At 40.9% G+C, this 17,125-nt stretch overlaps 1 protein-coding gene across 7 annotated transcripts in view; it reads left to right on the top strand.

Annotated features, from left to right (window-relative positions):
• The window catches only part of ARHGEF9 (Cdc42 guanine nucleotide exchange factor 9), a 515,595-nt gene that overhangs the window by 473,518 nt on the left and 24,952 nt on the right, over positions 1-17,125 (top strand). For all 7 annotated transcript variants that reach the window (XM_088834154.1, XM_055438785.2, XM_088834153.1 and 4 more), the window contains one exon: positions 15,036-15,279. In XM_088834154.1, coding sequence (XP_088690280.1) covers positions 15,036-15,279 — 244 coding nt within the window. The remainder of the gene's footprint in view (positions 1-15,035; positions 15,280-17,125) is intronic.

Raw genomic sequence — 17,125 nt, 5'->3', positions numbered from 1 at the left:
TTTTGAGATTAACAGAGATATGCTGAGAATCCTGAAAGACAGTCTTCCTTAGCCCTAAAAGGAAAGCTCTGTTTACCATGCAGTGTGAAGACTTAGGATTGGGAACATGAGTATATGTGTTTTAAGTCCCTTCAGTCGCGTCCAACTCTCTGAGACCCTATGAACTGTAGCCCATCAGGCTCCTCTAATCATGGGATTCTCCAGGCAAGTATATTGGAGTGGGTTGCCATGCCTTCCTCCAGGGGATATTTCTGACCCAGGGATCAAACCCATGTCTCTTAGGTCTCCTATATTGGCAGGCGGGCTCTTTACCACAGCGCCACCTAGAAAGACCTGGGAATATGAGGTCAGCTCAGTTCAGTTGCTCAGTCCTGTCCATCTCTTTGCGACCCCATGGACTGAAGCACGCCAGTCTTCTCTGTCCATCACAGACTCCCAGAGCTTGTTCAAACTCATGTCCATTGAGTCAGTGAAACCATCCAGTCATCTCATCCTCTGTCATCCCTTTCTCCTCCCGCCTTCAATCATTCCAAGCATCAGGGTCTTTTCCAGTGGGTCAATTCTTTGCATCAGGTGACCAAAGTATTGGAGTTCCAACTTCAGCATCAGTCCTTCCAATGAACATTCAGGATTGATTTCCTTTTGGATGGACTGGTTTGATCTCCTTGCAGTCCAAGGGACTCTCAAGAGTATTTTCCAACACCACAATTCAAAAGAGTCTTCTTTGGTGCTCAGCTGTCTTTATAGTCCAACTCTCACATCCATAAATGAATACTGGAAAAACCATAGCTTTGACTGGAGGGACTTTGTTAGCAAACTAATGTCTCTGCTTTTAAATATTCTGTCTAGGTTGGTCATAGCTTTTCTTCCAAGGAACGAGTGTCTTTTCATGGCTGCAATCACCATCTGCAGTGATTTTGGAGCCCAAGAAAATAAAGTCTGTCTCTGTTTCCATTGTTTCCCCATCTATTTGCCATTATGTGATGGGACTGGATGCCATGATCTTAGTTTTTTGAATGCTGAGTTTAAGCCAGCTTTTTCTCTCTCCTCTTTCCATTTCATCAAGAGGCACTTTAATTCTTCTACACTTTCTGCCATAAGGGTGGTGTCATCTGCGTATCTGAGGTAACTGATATTTCTCTCGGCAATCCTGATTCCAGGCTTTGCTTCATCCAGCCTGGCATTTTGCATGATGGACTCTCCATGTAAGTTAAATAAGCAGGAATTGCTGACAATATACAGCCTTGATGTACTCCTTTCCCAATTTGGAACCAGTCTGTTGTTCCATGTCCAGCTCTAAGTGTAGCTTCTTAACCTGCATACAGATTTCTTAGGAGGCAGATAAGGTAGTCTAGTATTCCCATCTCTTGAAGAATTTTCCAGTTTGTTGTGATCCACACAGTCAAAGGCTTTGGGGTAGTCAATAATGCAAAAGTAGATGTCTTTCTGAAATGCTCTTGCTTTTTCTATGATCCAACGGATGTTGGCAATTTGATCTTTGGTTCCTCCGACTTTTTTAAATCCAGCCGGAACGTAAGGGTTCATGTACTGTTGAAGCCTGGCTTGAAGACTTTTGAGCATTACTTTGCTAGCGTGTGAGATGAGGGAAATTGTGCAGTACTTTGAACATTCTTTGGCTTTCTTTGAGACTGGAATGAAAACTAAACTTTTCCAGTCCTGTGGCCACTGCTGAGTTTTCCAAATTTGCTGACATATTGAGTGCAGCAATTTCACAGTGTCATCTATTAGGATTTGTTTTTTTTTTTTTTTTTCTTTTTTTAATTTTTATTTTTATTGGAGGCTAATTATTTTACAATATTATATTGGTTGGTTTTGTCATATATTGACATGAATCCACCCCGGGTGTACATGAGTTCCCCCTCCCGAACCCCCTCCCACCTCCCTCTTCCCCTTATCCTCCCTCTGGGTCATTCCTGCATACCAGCCCCGAGCATCCTGTAACATGCATCAACCCTGAACTGGTGATTCGTTTCACATATGATAATATACATGTTTCAATGCCATTCTCCCAAACCATCCCACCCTCACCCTCTCCCACAGAGTCCCAAAGACTGTTCTATACATCTGTGTCTCTTTTGCTGTCCCGTATACATGGTTATCATTTCCATCTTTCTAAATTCCATATATATGCGTTAGTATATTGTATTGGTGTTTTTCTTTCTGGCTTACTTCACTCTGTATAATAGGCTCTAGTTTCATCCACCTCATTAGAACTGGTTCAAATGCATTCTTTGTAATGGCTGAGTAATACTCCATTGTGTATATGTACCAAAGCTTTCTTATCCATTCGTCTGCAGATGGACATCTAGGTTGCTTCCATGTCCTGGCTATTATAAACAATGCTGCAATGAACACTGGAGTACATGTGTCTCTTTCAATTCTGGTTTCCTCGGTGTGTATGCCCAGGAGTGTGATTGCTGGATCATATGGCAGTTCTATTTCCAGTTTTTTGAGGACTCTCCACACTGTTCTCCATAGTGGCTGTACTAGTTTGCATTCCCACCAACAGTGTAAGAGGGTTCCCTTCTCTCCACACCCTCTCCAGCATTTATTGCATATAAACTTTTGAATAGCAGCCATTCTGACTGGTTTGAAATGGTATTTCATTGTGGTTTTGATTTGCATTTCTCTGATTATGAGGGATGTTGAGCATTTTTTCATGTTTTTGTTAGCCATATTTCTGTCTTCTTTGGAGAAATGTCTGTTTAGTTCTTTGGCCCATTTTTTGACTTGGTCGTTTATTTTTCTGGAATTGAGCTGCAGGAGCTGCTTGTATATTTTGGAGATTAACCCTTTATCAGTTGCTTCATTTGCTATTATTTTCTCCCATTCAGAATGCTATCTTTTCACCTTGCTTATAGTTTCCTTTGCTGTGCAAAAGCTTTTGATTTTAATTAGGTCCCATTTGTTTATTTTTGCTTTTATTTCCAGTATTCTGGGAGGTGGGTCTTGGAGGATCCTGCTGTGATTTATGTCGGAGAGTGTTTTGCATACGTTCTCCTCTAGGAGTTTTATAGTTTCTGGTCTTACATTTAGCTCTCTAATCCATTTTGAGTTTATTTTGGTGTATGGTGTTAGGAACTGTTCTAGTTTCATTCTTTTACAAGTGGCTGACCAGTTTTCCCAGCACCACTTGTTAAAGAGACTGTCTTTACTCCATTTTATATTCTTGCCTCCTTTGTCAAAGACAAGGTGTCCATAGGTACGTGGATTTATCTCTGGGCTTTCTATTTTGTTCCATTGATCTATATTTCTGTCTTTATGCCAGTACCATGCTGTCTTGATGACTGTGGCTGTGTAGTAGAGCCTGAAGTCTGGCAGGTTGATTCCCCCAGTTCCATTTTTCTTCCTCAAGATTGCTTTGGCTATTCGAGGTTTTTTGTATTTCCATACAAATTGTGAGATTATTTGTTCTAGTTCTGTGAAAAATATCGTTGGTAGCTTGATAGGGATTGCGTTGAATGTATAAATTACTTTGGATAGTATACACATTTTCACAATATTTATTCTTCCAATCCATGAACACGGTATATTTCTCCATCTATTCGTGCCCTCATTGATTACTTTCACTAGTGTTTTATAGTTTTCTATGTACAAGTCTTTTGTTTCCTTAGGTAGATATATTCCTAAGTATTGAATTATTTTCATTGCAACAGTGAGTGGAATAGTTTCCTTAATTTCTCTTTCTATTTTCTCATTATTAGTGTATAGGAATGCAAGGGATTTCTGTGTGTTGATTTTATATCCTGCAACTTTACTGTATTCATTGATTAGCTCTAGTAGTTTTCTGGTAGAGTCTTTAGGGTTTTCTGTGTAGAGGATCATGTCATCAGCGAACAGTGAAAGTTTTACTTCTTCTTTTCCAATTTATATTCCTTTTATATCTTTTTCTGCTCTGATTGCTGTGGCCAAAACTTCCAGAACTATGTTGAATAGTAGTGGTGAGAGTGGGCACCCTTGTCTTGTTCCTGACTTTAGGGGAAATGCTTTCAGTTTTTTACCATTGAGGATAATGTTTGCTGTGGGTTTGTCATATGTAGCTTTTATTATGTTGAGATATGTCCCTTCTATTCCCACTTTCTGGAGGGTTTTTATTATAAATGGATGTTGAATTTTGTCGAAGGCTTTCTCTGCATCTATTGAGATAATCATATGATTTTTATTTTTCAGTTTGTTAATGTGGTGTATTACATTGATTGATTTGTGGATATTGAAGAATCCTTGCATTCCTGGGATAAAGCCCACTTGGTCATGATGTATGATCTTCTTAATGTGTTGTTGGATTCTGATTGCTAGAATTTTGTTAAGGATTTTTGCATCTATGTTCATCAGTGATATTGGCCTGTAGTTTTCTTTTTTTGTGGGATCTTTACCAGGTTTTGGGATTAGGGTGATGGTGGCCTCATAGAATGAGTTTGGAAGTTTCCCTTCCTCAGCAATTTTCTGGAAGAGTTTGAGTAGAATAGGTGTTAGCTCTTCTCTACATTTTTGGTAGAGTTCAGCTGTGAAGCCTTCTGGACCTGGGCTTTTGTTTGCTGGAAGATTTCTGATTACAACCTCTAGTTCCGTGCTTGTAATGGATCTGTTCAGATTTTCTATTTCTTTCTGGTTCAGTTTTGGAAAGGTGAACTTTTCTAGGATTTTTTCCACTTCTTCCAGGTTATTCATTTTATTGCCATATAATTGCTGATAGTATTCTCTAATAATCCTTTGTATTTCTGTGTTGTCACTTGTGATCTCTCCATTTTCATTTCTAATTTTATTGATTTCGTTCTTCTCCCTTTGTTTCTTGATGAGTCTGGCTAGCAGTTTGTCAATTTTATTTACCTTCTCAAAGAACCAGCTTTTGGCTTTGTTGATTTTTGCTGTGGTCTCTTTTGTTTCTTTTGCATTTATTTCTGCCCTAATTTTTACAATCTCCTTCCTTCTACTGACCCTGGGGTTCTTCACTTCTTCCTTTTCTAGTTTCTTTAGATGTAGAGTTAGGTTATTTAGTTGACTTTTTTCTTGTTTCTTGAGGTGTGCCTGTACCGCTAAGAATTTTCCCCTTAGCACTGCTTTTACAGTGTCCCAGAGGTTTTGGGTTGTTGTGTTTTCATTTTCATTCATTTCTATGCATATTTTGATTTCTCTTTTGATTTCTTCTATGATTTGTTCATTATTCAGCAGTATGTTGTTCAGCCTCCATATGTTGGCATTTTTAATAGTTTTTCTCCTGTAATTGAGATCTAATCTTACTGCATTGTGGTCAGAAAAGATGCTTGGAATGATTTCAATTTTTTTGAATTTACCAAGGCTAGATTTATGGCCCAGGATGTGATCTATCCTGGAAAACGTTCTGTGTGCGGTTGAGAATAAGGTGAAATCATTGTTTTGGGGTGCAATGTCCTATAGAGATCTATTAGGTCTAACTGGTCTATTGTATCATTTAAAGTTTGTGTTTCCTTGTTAATTTTCTGTTTAGTTGATGTAACCATAGGTGTGAGTAGGGTATTAAAGTCTCCCACTATTACTGTGTTATTGTTAATTTCCCCTTTCATAATGTTAGTAATTGTCTTACATATTGCGGTGCTCCTATGTTGGGTGCATAAATATTTATAATTGTTATATCTTCTTCTTGGATTGATCCTTTGATCATCATGTAGTTTCCTTCATTGTCTCTTTTCACAGCCTTTGTTTTAAAGTCTATTTTATCTGATATGAGTATTGCTACTCCTGCTTTCTTTTGGTCTCTATTTGCATGGAATATCTTTTTCCAGCCCTTCACTTTCAGTCTGTATGTGTCCCTCGTTTTGAGGTGGGTCTCTTGTAGACAACATATATGTGGTTCTTGTTTATGTGTCCATTCGGCCAGCCTTTGTCTTTTGGTTGGGGCATTCAACCCATTTACGTTTAAGGTAATTATTGATAAGTATGATCCCGTTGCCATTTTCTTTATTTTTTTTTTTGGTTCGAGTTTATACACCCTTTCTGTATTTCCTGTCTAGAGATGATCCTTTAACATTTGTTGGAGTGCTGGTTTGGTGATGCTGAATTCTCTCAGCTTTTGCTTGTCTGTAAAGCTTTTGATTTCTCCTTCATATTTGAATGAGATCCTTGCTGGGTATAGTCATCTGGGCTGTAGGTTATTTTCTTTCATCACTTTAAGTATGTCTTGCCATTCCCTCCTGGCCTGAAGAGTTTCTGTTGAAAGATCAGCTGTTATCCTTATGGAAATCCCCTTGTGTTTTATTTGTTGCTTTTCCCTTGCTGCTTTTAATATTTGTTCTTTGTGTTTGATCTTTATTAATTTGATTCATATGTGCCTTGGAGTATTTCGCCTTGGATTTATCCTGTTGGGGACTCTCTGGGTTTCTTGGATTTGGGTGATTATTTCTTTCCCCATTTTAGGGAAGTTTTCCACTATTATCTCCTCAAGTATTCTCTCCTGGTCCTTCTTTTTGTCTTCTTCTTCTGGGACTCCTTTGATTCGAATGTTGGAGCATTTAACATTGTCCCAGAGGTCTCTAATATTGTCCTCATTTCTTTTAATTCGTTTTTCTTTTTTCCTCTCTGTTTCATTTATTTCTACAATTCTATCTTCTAGCTCACTTATCCTGTCTTCTGCCTCTGTTATTCTACTGTTTGTTCCCTCCAGAGTGTTTCTGATCTCATCTATTGCATTATTGATTGTATATTGCCTCTTTTTTATTTCCTCTAAGTCCTTGTTAAACCTTTCTTCCATCTTCTCAATCCTCTTCTCCAGGTTATTTATCTGTAACTCCATTTTGCTTTCAAGATTTTGAATCATTTTCACCATCAAAATTTGAAATTCTTTATCAGGTAGATTCCCTATATCTTCCTCTTTTGTTTGTGTTGGTGGGCATTTATCTTGTTCCTTTACTTGCTGGGTATTTCTCTGCCTCTTCATCTTGCTTATATTGCTTTGCTTGGGATAGCCTTTCCCTCTTCTGGCAGTTTGTGGAGTTCTCTTTATTATATAGTTTCCTTGCTGTGTGTGTGGTTGAATGGGTGACTTGTCAAGGTTCCCTGGTTAGGGAAGCTTGTGTCGGTGTTCTGGTGGGTGGAGCTGGATTTCTTCTTTCTGGAGTGCACTGAAGTGTCCAGTAATGAGTTATGAGATGTCAATGGGTTTGGAGTGACTTTGGGCAGCCTGTATATTGAAACTCAGGGCTATTTACCTGTGCTGCTGGAGAATTTGCATGGTATGTCTTGCTCTGGAACTTGTTGACCCTTGGGTGGTGCTTGGTTTTAGTGTAGATATGGAGGCGTTTGATGAGCTCCTATCGATTAATGTTCCCTGGAGTCAGGAGTTCTCTTGTGTTCTCAGGATTCGGGCTTAAGCCTCTTGCCTCTGGTTTTGGTCTTATTTTTGGAGTAGTCTCTAGACTTCTCTATCTGTCATTTTCAAGGTAGTTCCCTCTGTTTTAGCTTCTGTTTGCTGGTCTCTTTATTGTCTAATTTCCACCCTGATATAATTGGGCAGATGGACACTTTTTAAGGCTCATTTGTTCAGTCCTGTTCTGGGAAGGGAGGAACGCTGCAGACAAATATCTCTGGCGTCTGTGGGGAGTGCTTGTAGCATCTCGGTCACACTGGGTTTGCCCCCACTAACCGAGCGTGTGTTGTCCCAGTTTACACTGCACAGGCTGTAGGTTGCTCTGCCAGGAACTGTCCGAGGCCAGCGCTGGGTTGTATGTACTTCCCAGGTCTGAGCAGCTCAAGTTCAGTTTCCCGGGTACTCCACAAAGGTGCAGACATGGTTGGGCCTGCATTTTGTGCCTTCCCAGCTCCGAGCAGCTCAGGTGACCAAGTGTTTGTCGAGCGCGGTCGCTGCGACTTATTGCGTCCCCAGTCCCTGTCACTCGGTTTTCTAGGTGTACAACTGGTGCACCTTCTCAGGTGGATATCGACCGGCCTGAGCTCAAAAAGTCTTGATTAGCAAGAAGCCTGCCTGCAGTTTGTATCAGATGCCTTTCTGGGGCCACAGTTGCCCCCTCCTGCTCTGGCTGCCCTCCCTGCCTGTCTCAGCAGGGGATGGGGGATGGGCCGACCGCAGCCAGCCCGCTCTGCTCAGCCCTTTGTTCTGTGAGTGGGGCTGGCGGAGTCTTAGGTTAGAGCTTTCCGCCTTTTCACGGGGAAGCTATCCCACAGTCTGCTTTGCTATCCCCAGTTCTCTCAGATTGCCCTCGCGTCATTCAAGCCCAGTCCTCTCTCTGAGCATTTCAGCTGGCTCCTCCCTACCCAGCCCCCACTTGCTAATGGCGTATGCAGGCGTCTGCGCTACTTCTCTGCTGGGATTTACCATTTGGCGGGTATTCTGTGAGTTTTAATTGTTTCTTTTTTTTTCCTCCCGGTAATGTGGCCCTCTGAGGTTCCAAGGCTCACCGCAGATTCATCAGTGAGAGTGTTTCCTGGTGTTTGGAAACTTCTCTCTTTTTAAAGCCTCCCTTCCCAGGACGGAGCTCCGTCCTTACCTCTTTTGTCTCTCTTTTTATCTTTTATGTTTTCTCCTACCTCCTTTCGAAGACAATGGGCTGTATTTCTGGGTGCCTGATGTCCTCTGCCAGCATTCAGAAGTTGTTTTGTGGACGTTACTCCGCGTTCAAATGTTCTTTTGATGAATTTGTGGGGGAGAAAGTGGTCTCACCGTCCTATTCTCCGCCATCATGTTCCTCCCCCATCTATTAGGATTTGAAATAGCTCAACTGTAATTCCATCACCTCCACTAGCTTTGTTGGTACTGATGCTTCCTAACGCCCACTTGACTTTGCATTACAGGATGTCTGGCTCTAGGTGAATGATCACAGTATCATGGTTATCTGGGTGATTAAGATCTTGTTTGTATCGTTCTTCTGTGTATTTTTGCCACACAAATTCTGTATTTTGTATTTTCTGTGTATCTTCTTAATAACTTCTGTTTCCGTTAGGTCCATATGATTTCTGTCCTTTACTGTGCCTATCTTTGCATGAAATATTCCCTTGGTATGTCTAATTTTCTTGAAAAGATCTCTAGTCTTTCCCATCCTATTGTTTTCCTCTATTTCTTTTCATTGATCATTGAGGAAGCCTTTCTTATTCTCCCTGCTGTTTGGAACTCTGCATTCAAATGGGTATGTCCTTCTTTTTCTCCTTTGCCTTTATCTTTTCTTCTTTTCTCAGCTATTTGTAAGGCCTCCTCAGACAACCCTTTTGCCTTTTCGCATTTCTTTTTCTTGAGGATGGTCTTGATCATTGCCTCCTAAACAATGTCATGAACCTCCATCCATAGTTCTTCAGGCACTCTGTCTATCAGGTCTAATTCCTTGAATCTGTTTGTCATTCCACTGTATAATCATAAGGGATTTGATTTAGGTTATACCTGAATAGTCTAATGGTTTTCCCTACTTTCTTCAATTTGAGTCTGAGTTTGGCCATAAGGAATTCATGATCTGAGCCATAAGAAAGCATTCCTCAGTGATCAATGCAAAGAAATAGAGGAAAATAATAGAATGGGGAAACCTAGGGATATCTTCCAGAAAATTAGAGATACCAAGGAAATATTTCCTGCAAAGATGGGTTCAATAAAGGACAGAAATTTTATGGACATAACAGAAGCAGAAGATGTTAAGATGTTAAGAAGAGGTGGCAAGAAGAACTGTACAAAAAAGATCTTCACAACCCAGATAATCACGATGGTGTGATCACTCACCTAGAGCCAGACACCCTGGAATGTGAAGTCAAGTGGACCTGAAGAACAATAACTATGAACAAAGATAGTGGAGGTAATGGAATTCCAGTTGAGCTATTTCAAATCCTAAAACATGATGCTATGGAAGTGCTGCCCTCGGTATGTCAGCAAATTTGGAAAACTCAGCAGTGGCCACAGGACTGGAAAAGGTCAGTCTTCATTCCAATCCCAAAGATGGGCAATGCCAAAGAATGCTCAAACTACCACACAATTGCACTCATCTCACACACTATTAAAGTCATGCTTAAAATTCTCCAAGCCAGGCTTCAGCCATATGTGAACCGTGAGCTTGGAGATGTTCAAGCTGATTTTGGAAAAGGCAGAAGAACCAGAGATCAAATTGCCAACATCCGCTGGATCATGGAGAAAGCAAGAGAGTTCCAGAAAAACATATATTTCTGCTTTATTGACTATGCCAAAGCCTTTGACTGTGTGGATCACAATAAACTGTGGAACATTCTGAAAGAGATGGGAATCCCAGACCACCTGACTTGCCTCTTGAGAAACCTGTATGCAGGTCAGGAAGAGACAGTTAGAGATGGACATGGAACAACAGACTGGTTCCAAATAGGAAAAGGAGTGTGTCAAGGCTGTACATTGTCACCCTGCTTATTTAACTTTGCAGAGTACATCATGAGAAATGCAGGGCTGGAAGAAGCACAAGCTGGAATCAAGATTTCCAGGAGAAATATCAACAACTTCAGACATGCAAATGACACCACCCTTATGGCAGAAAGTGTAGAAGAACTAAAGAGCCTCTTGATGAAAGTGAAAGGGGAGAGTGAAAATGTTGGTTTAAAGCTCAACATTCAAAAAACTAAGATCATGGCATCCAGTCCCATCATTTCATGGCAAATAGATGGGGAAACAGTGGCTGACTTTATATTTCTGGGCTCCAAAATCGCTGCAGATGGTAACTGCAGCCATGAAATTAAAAGACGCTTACTCCTTGGAAGGAAAGTTATGACCAACCTAGACAGCATATTAAAAAGCAGAGACATTACTTTGCCAACATAGGTCCGTCTAGTCAAGGCTATGTTTTTGCCAGTGGTCATGTATGGATGTGAGAGTTGGACTATAAAGAAAGCTGATCACTGAAGAGTTGATGCTTTTGAACTGTGGTGTTGGAGAAGACTGTTGAGAGTCCCTTGGACTGCAAGGAGATCCAACCAGTCCATCCTAAAGGAGATCGATCCTGGGTGTTCATTGGAAGGACTGATGTTGAAGCTGAAACTCAAATGCTTTGGCCACCTGATGTGAAGAGCTGACTCATTTGAAAAGACCCTGATGCTGGTAAAGATTGAGGGCAGGAGGAAAAGGGGACAACAGAGGATGAGATGGTTGGATGGCATCATCGACTCAATGGACAGGGGTTTGGTTGGACTCCGGGAGTTTCAATGGACAGGGAGAGCTAGCGTGCTGCGGATCAATGGGTTGCAAAGAGTCAGACACGACGGAGCGACTGAACTGAGCCACAGTTAGCTCCCAGTCTTGCTTTTGTTGACTGTATAGAGCTTCTCCATTGTTGGCTGCAAAGAATATAATCCATCTGATTTCAGTATTGACCATCTGGTGATGTGTACTCTGTAGAGTCTTGTAGAGTGTAGAGTCATGTGTAGAGTCGTCTCTTGTGTTGTTGGAAGAGGGTGTTTTCTATTAGCAGTGCGTTCTCTTGGCAAAACTCTATTAGCCTTTGCCCTGCTTTATTTTGTATCCCTTTGAAGAAATGGAGTAGCGCTCATAGTCAACAAAAGATTTTGAAGTGCAGAATTTGGATATAATCTCAAAAACGACAAAATGATCTCTGCTTGTTTCCAAAGCAAACCATTCAATTTAAGAAATAAATCTTTATAAATATCATCTTCCTCCTCTCCCCTTCCATCCATTTCCCTCCTTTTCTCTTGTCCCCATTCTCCTATTTGTATTCCCTTGAATTTGGCATGTATCCTTGTTGTATTTTTCTCATAATTTTTGTATATATCCCTAAATATTATGTGGCATTGTTTTGTATTTTTAAAACTTTACATAAACAGAATACATGTAGATGAGATAAAATTATATAGAATAGAAAGCAGAGGAATTTTGAGCATGTGATTTAATATGTGGGCTGCCTTGGTGTTATAGGTTTTGGAATGGGCAGTGGGTTCATCAAAATTTAATACGTCATTAAAAGTAAGTAAGCAAGTAAATCGGAGAAGGCAATGGCAAGCCACTCCAGTAGTCTTGCCTGGAGAATACCATGGATGGAGGAGCCTGGTAGGCTGCAGTCCGTGGGGTCGCTAGGGGTCGGACACGACTGAGCGACTTCACTTTCACTTTTCACTTTCACACACTGGAGAAGGAAATGGCAACCCACTACAGTGTTCTTGCCTGGAGAATCCCAGGGATGGGAGAGCCTGGTGGACTTCCGTCTATGGGGTCACACAGAGTCGGACACTACTGAAGTGACACAGCAGCAGCAGCAGCAGCAAGCAAGTAAATGAATAGAGATATAAAGGCACTATGCATTGAGTAATTATTAGTGTCTAATGGACTGGGTTTAATTCAATTCCGTATCAGTTCAGTTTAGTTCAGTCGCTCAGTCATGTCCGACTCTTTGCAACCCCATGAATCACAGCACGCCAGGCCTCCCTGTCCAACACCAACTCCCGGAGTTCACTCAAACTCATGTCCATTGAGTCAGTGATGCCATCCAGCCATCTCATTCTCTGTCGTCCCCTTCTCCTCCTGCCCCCAATCCCTCCCAGAATCAGACTCTTTTCCAGTGAGTCAACTCGTCGCATGAGGTGGCCAAAGTATTGGAGTTTCAGCTTCACCATCAGTCCTTCCAAATAACACCCAGGACTGATCTCCTTTAGAATGGACTGGTTGGATCTCGTTGCAGTCCAAGGGACTCTTAAGAGTCTTCTCCAGCACCACAGTTCAAAAGCATCAATTCTTCAGCGATCAGCTTTCTTCACAGTCCAACTCTCACATCCATATATGGCCAATGGAAAAACCATAGCCTTGACTAGATGGACCATTGTTGGCAAAGTAATGTCTCTGCTTTTTAATATGCTATCTAGGTTGGTCATAACTTTCCTTCCAAGGAGTAAGCGTCTTTTAATTTCATTGCTGCAATCAGCACCCGCAGTGATTTTGGAGCCCAAAAAAATAAACTCAGCCACTCTTTCCACTGTTTCTCCATCTATTTCCCATTAAGTGATAGGACCAGATGCCATGATCTTAGTTTTCTGAATGTTGAGCTTCAGGCCAACCTTTTCACTCTCCTCTTTCACTTTCATCAAGAGTCTCTTTAGTTCCTCTTCACTTTCTGCCATAAGGGTGGTGTCATCTGCATATCTGAAGTTACTGATATTTCTCCCAACAATCTTGATTCCAGGTTGTGCTTCTTCCAGCTCAGCGTTCCTCATGATGTACTCTGCATATAAGTTAAATAAGCAGGCTGAAAATATACAGCCTTGACGCACTCCTTTTCGTATTTGGAACCAGTATGTTTTTCCATGTCCAGTTCTAACTGTTGCTTCCTGACCTGCACATAGGTTTCTCAAGAGGCAGGCCAGGTGGTCTGGTATTCCCATCTCTTTCAGAATGTTCCACAGTTTATTGTGATCCACACAGTCAAAGGCTTTGGCGTAGTCAATAAGGCAGAAATAGACTTTTTTCTGGAACTCTCTTGCTTTTTTAATGATCCAGCGTATGTTGGCAATTTGATCTCTGGTTCCTCTGCCTTTTCGAAAACCAGCTTGAACATCTGGAAGTTCATGGTTCACATATTGCTGAAGCCTGGCTTGGAGAATTTTGAGCATGACTTTACTAGCGTGTGAGATGAGTGCAATTGTGTGTTAGTTTGAGCATTCTTTGACATTGCCCATCTTTGGGATTAGAATGAAAACTGGCCTTTTCCAGTCCTGTGGCCACTGCTGAATTTTCCAAATTTGCTGGCATATTGAGTGCAGCACTTTCACAGCATCATCTTTTAGGATTTGAGATAACTGGATTTCCGTCACCTCCACTAGCTTTGTTCGTAGTGATGCTTTCTAAGGCCCACTTGACTTCACAGTCCAGGATGTCTGGTTCTAGGTGAGTAATCACACCATCGTGATTATCTTGGTCGTGAAGATCTTTTTTGTACAGTTCTTCTGTGTTTTCTTGCTCCCTCAGCTTAATATCTTCTGCTTCCATTCTGTCCATACCATTTCTGTCCTTTATCGATCCCATCTTTCCATGAAATATTTCCTTGGTATCTCTAATTTTTTTGAAGAGATCTCTTGTCTTTCCTATTCTATTTTTTTCTTCTGTTTCTTTGCATTGATCGCTGAGGAAGGCTTTCTTGTCTCTCCTTGCTATTCTTTGGAACTCTGCATTCAGATGCTTTTATCTTTCCTTTTCTCCTTTGGTTTTTGCTTCTCCTCTTTTCACAGCTTTTTGTAAGGCTTCCTCAGACAGCCGTTTTGCTTTTTTGCATTTCTTTTCCATGCGAATGGTCTTGATCCTTGTCTCCTGTACAGTGTCACGAACCTCCATCCATAGTTCATCAGGCACTCTATCTATCAGATTTAGTCCCTTAAATCTAGTCCCTTAAATCTCACTTCCACATACCCAAGAATAAAAATGACAATCATAATGGATAGGCAATATATTCTTTTTATCCAACTACTACTTTTTTCTCATGCAATAGAATTTGTGAGATTGATCTATGTCAACATATGAAGCTTTTTATTCACTTTCCCCACATGTCTCCTGCTAGACAAGTCCTTTTCGAAAAACACCCAGAATTCTAAGTGTTCATCCTTCCCTAGGTAATCCTTCCTGGCCAGCAGCAATCTAGCTACTCTTATCACTCATCCCCCCTGTGATATGCCAGTCTCAGTGGCCCACTTAGATTCCTGAATATACTCAGGCAACTAGTCAGTTCATTTCATACTTCTGGAAGGCTTGCAAATATTTCGGAAGAGGAAAAGCCCTTTGTAGTATTGCTTGTGTGGCTTACTGCTTCCTACTTCACATCAGCAGTCTTGTTGTAAACACATAAGTGCATTGAGGCTGAGATCTGAGACAAAATCCATGGATGTAGGCCAGAGGGTTTCTCTAATAGCATCTAGTTAGCCAGCTGTTAGTGTCATAAGCTAAGGTAACCTGCCCAGATTTAAACCAAACCACCTCTCACTGATACACCAGAACAATGGCAATGTTAGCATTCTGCTGTACCTATGTGCCAACTGTCCTTGTACCCACTCTCCACATACCTCCAACAAAAAGCCTTCTCTTTCTTTCTGTCTAGGACCTGATCCGGAGAGACATCCTGTACTACAAAGGCCGCATTGATATGGATAAATATGAGGTAGTGGACATTGAAGATGGCAGAGATGATGACTTTAATGTAAGCATGAAAAATGCCTTCAAGCTTCATAACAAGGAGACTGAGGAGATACATCTGTTCTTTGCCAAGAAATTGGAGGAGAAGATACGCTGGCTCAGAGCTTTCAGAGAAGAGAGGAAAATGGTACAGGAAGATGAAAAAATTGGTAAGTGACCTGAGAGGAGAAAGAAGAATATGGCTATGAAGAACATAGAAGAGTTAAATTAGTTTTCATTTTACTAGAGGCAGAGAGATTTGTGTTGCAAACTGATATAATCCACTTTGGTGGTTTCCTATTATTAGGTTCTTTTTGACAGATAACAATAGTTTCTATTAGTCAGGGTTAAGTGATACTTAGAGGTTGATTTCCCCTACATTATCACTACTAGATGAGATTATTACACTTAAATCAAACCTCAGGCTCAATTCTCCCAAACATACAAAAGTGTATTAGCAAACAAACACAAAAGCAGTCATACAGCCTGTTCTGTATTCAGTGAAGTTGCAATTCTGTCCTTAGATACACGACAGCATCTTCTGTGAAAAGTTTAGGTTAGTCGAGGCAGATCTGGTAATTTTGCAGAAGGGAACGGGCACCTACTCTAGTATTCTGGCCTGGAGAATTCCATGGACTATATACAGTTCATGGAGTTGCAAAGAGTCAGACGCGGCTGACAGACTTTCACTTTCAGCTAACTTCCTAGTCAAAGTCTGGTGACAAAATCCTCTGATTAGGCCAAAATATAGTACCCATTTTCAATCTTAAACTTCAGGCTTCCTTCTGAAGTATATATATATAGGCTATAGAGTTCACTGGATTCTTATACCCAGTTCTTGTGAAGGCTAAAGTGCCTTTATGACATTTGTGGAGAGGGCACATCTTGTACAGCATTCTTTTTTATCAGTGAAAATTCATTTTTACTTGTATTAGACTAATTAGGCCTCATGAATTAAGGCGACTGAATTGCTGGTAGTTGTGGACTCTTGACCAAAGACTTCTGAATGTTCAGTATGTTAACAAATCACTTCCTGAGTGTGTATTCCTGATTAGATCACTTTAGGTATTAACTAAATGCCCCTATTAATGTTCTTATATATATCATGTTCTCTGTATAAAAGTATTTTAAAGTAAATTATAGAAAATATAACAGGTCCACTTGCATGATTTAAAACCAGGACCATTTGCATGATGTAGAATCACACTAAACCATACTCTTTTATTTGAAATAAGTTATTCTCCTTTCCTGGAGAAGGCAATGGCAAACCACTCCAGTACTCTTGCCTAGAAAATCCCATGGATGGAGGAGCCTGGAAGGCTGCAGTCTGTGGGGTCGCTAAGGGTCGGACACAACTGAGCGACTTCACTTTCACTTTTCACTTTCACACATTGGAGAAGGAAATGGCAACCCACTCCAGTGTTCTTGCCTGGAGAATCCCAGGGACGGGAAGCCTGATGGGCTTCCATCTATGGGGTAACACAGAGTCGGATACGACTGAAGTGACTTAGCAGCAGCAGCATTCTCCTTTCCAAAGGGAATATAGCTGGTAGAGATACTTTTTATACTGCTTTCCAACTGTGGGATTTAGCATTTAACCTTGTGGTTTACAAAGTACTATCCGGTCTCCTGCTCATGGTCCTGCCTTTCTGGCATAAAAATACAATACAGCCAGGCTTTGAAATTCCTTGAGAAGACACCAGAGTTTCTAGTTTTACCTCGCTCTTAAAGGAGGAGAATTATACCTTAAAACATCTGTATTCAAGTTGGAAGAAACTGCCTCTAAAAAAAATGGCCCTACCATTTGAGTCCTGGTACAAATATATTCTCCTATCTGAAGTATTGGGAATTGAAATTGTCCAGAGGCAAGGAAGGATCATCAGAAAGACACTGCTTAGTCTTATCTAAGTCTTCTCAGGTTTGGGGTAGAGTACTCATTGATAATTCACTTTAAGTCCCATTGAATTCAGTTTGCTTTTAGCATTTGGGCACTGCTTTAGAACATGATGTAGAATC

Source organism: Moschus berezovskii, chromosome X (assembly GCF_049115385.1).
Source record: "Moschus berezovskii isolate FMDL1 chromosome X, NW_MosBer_1.0, whole genome shotgun sequence".
NCBI lineage: Eukaryota > Metazoa > Chordata > Mammalia > Artiodactyla > Moschidae > Moschus > Moschus berezovskii.
The sequence above is the reverse complement of the archived record's forward strand: the minus strand, read 5'-3'. Positions and strand labels throughout refer to the sequence as shown.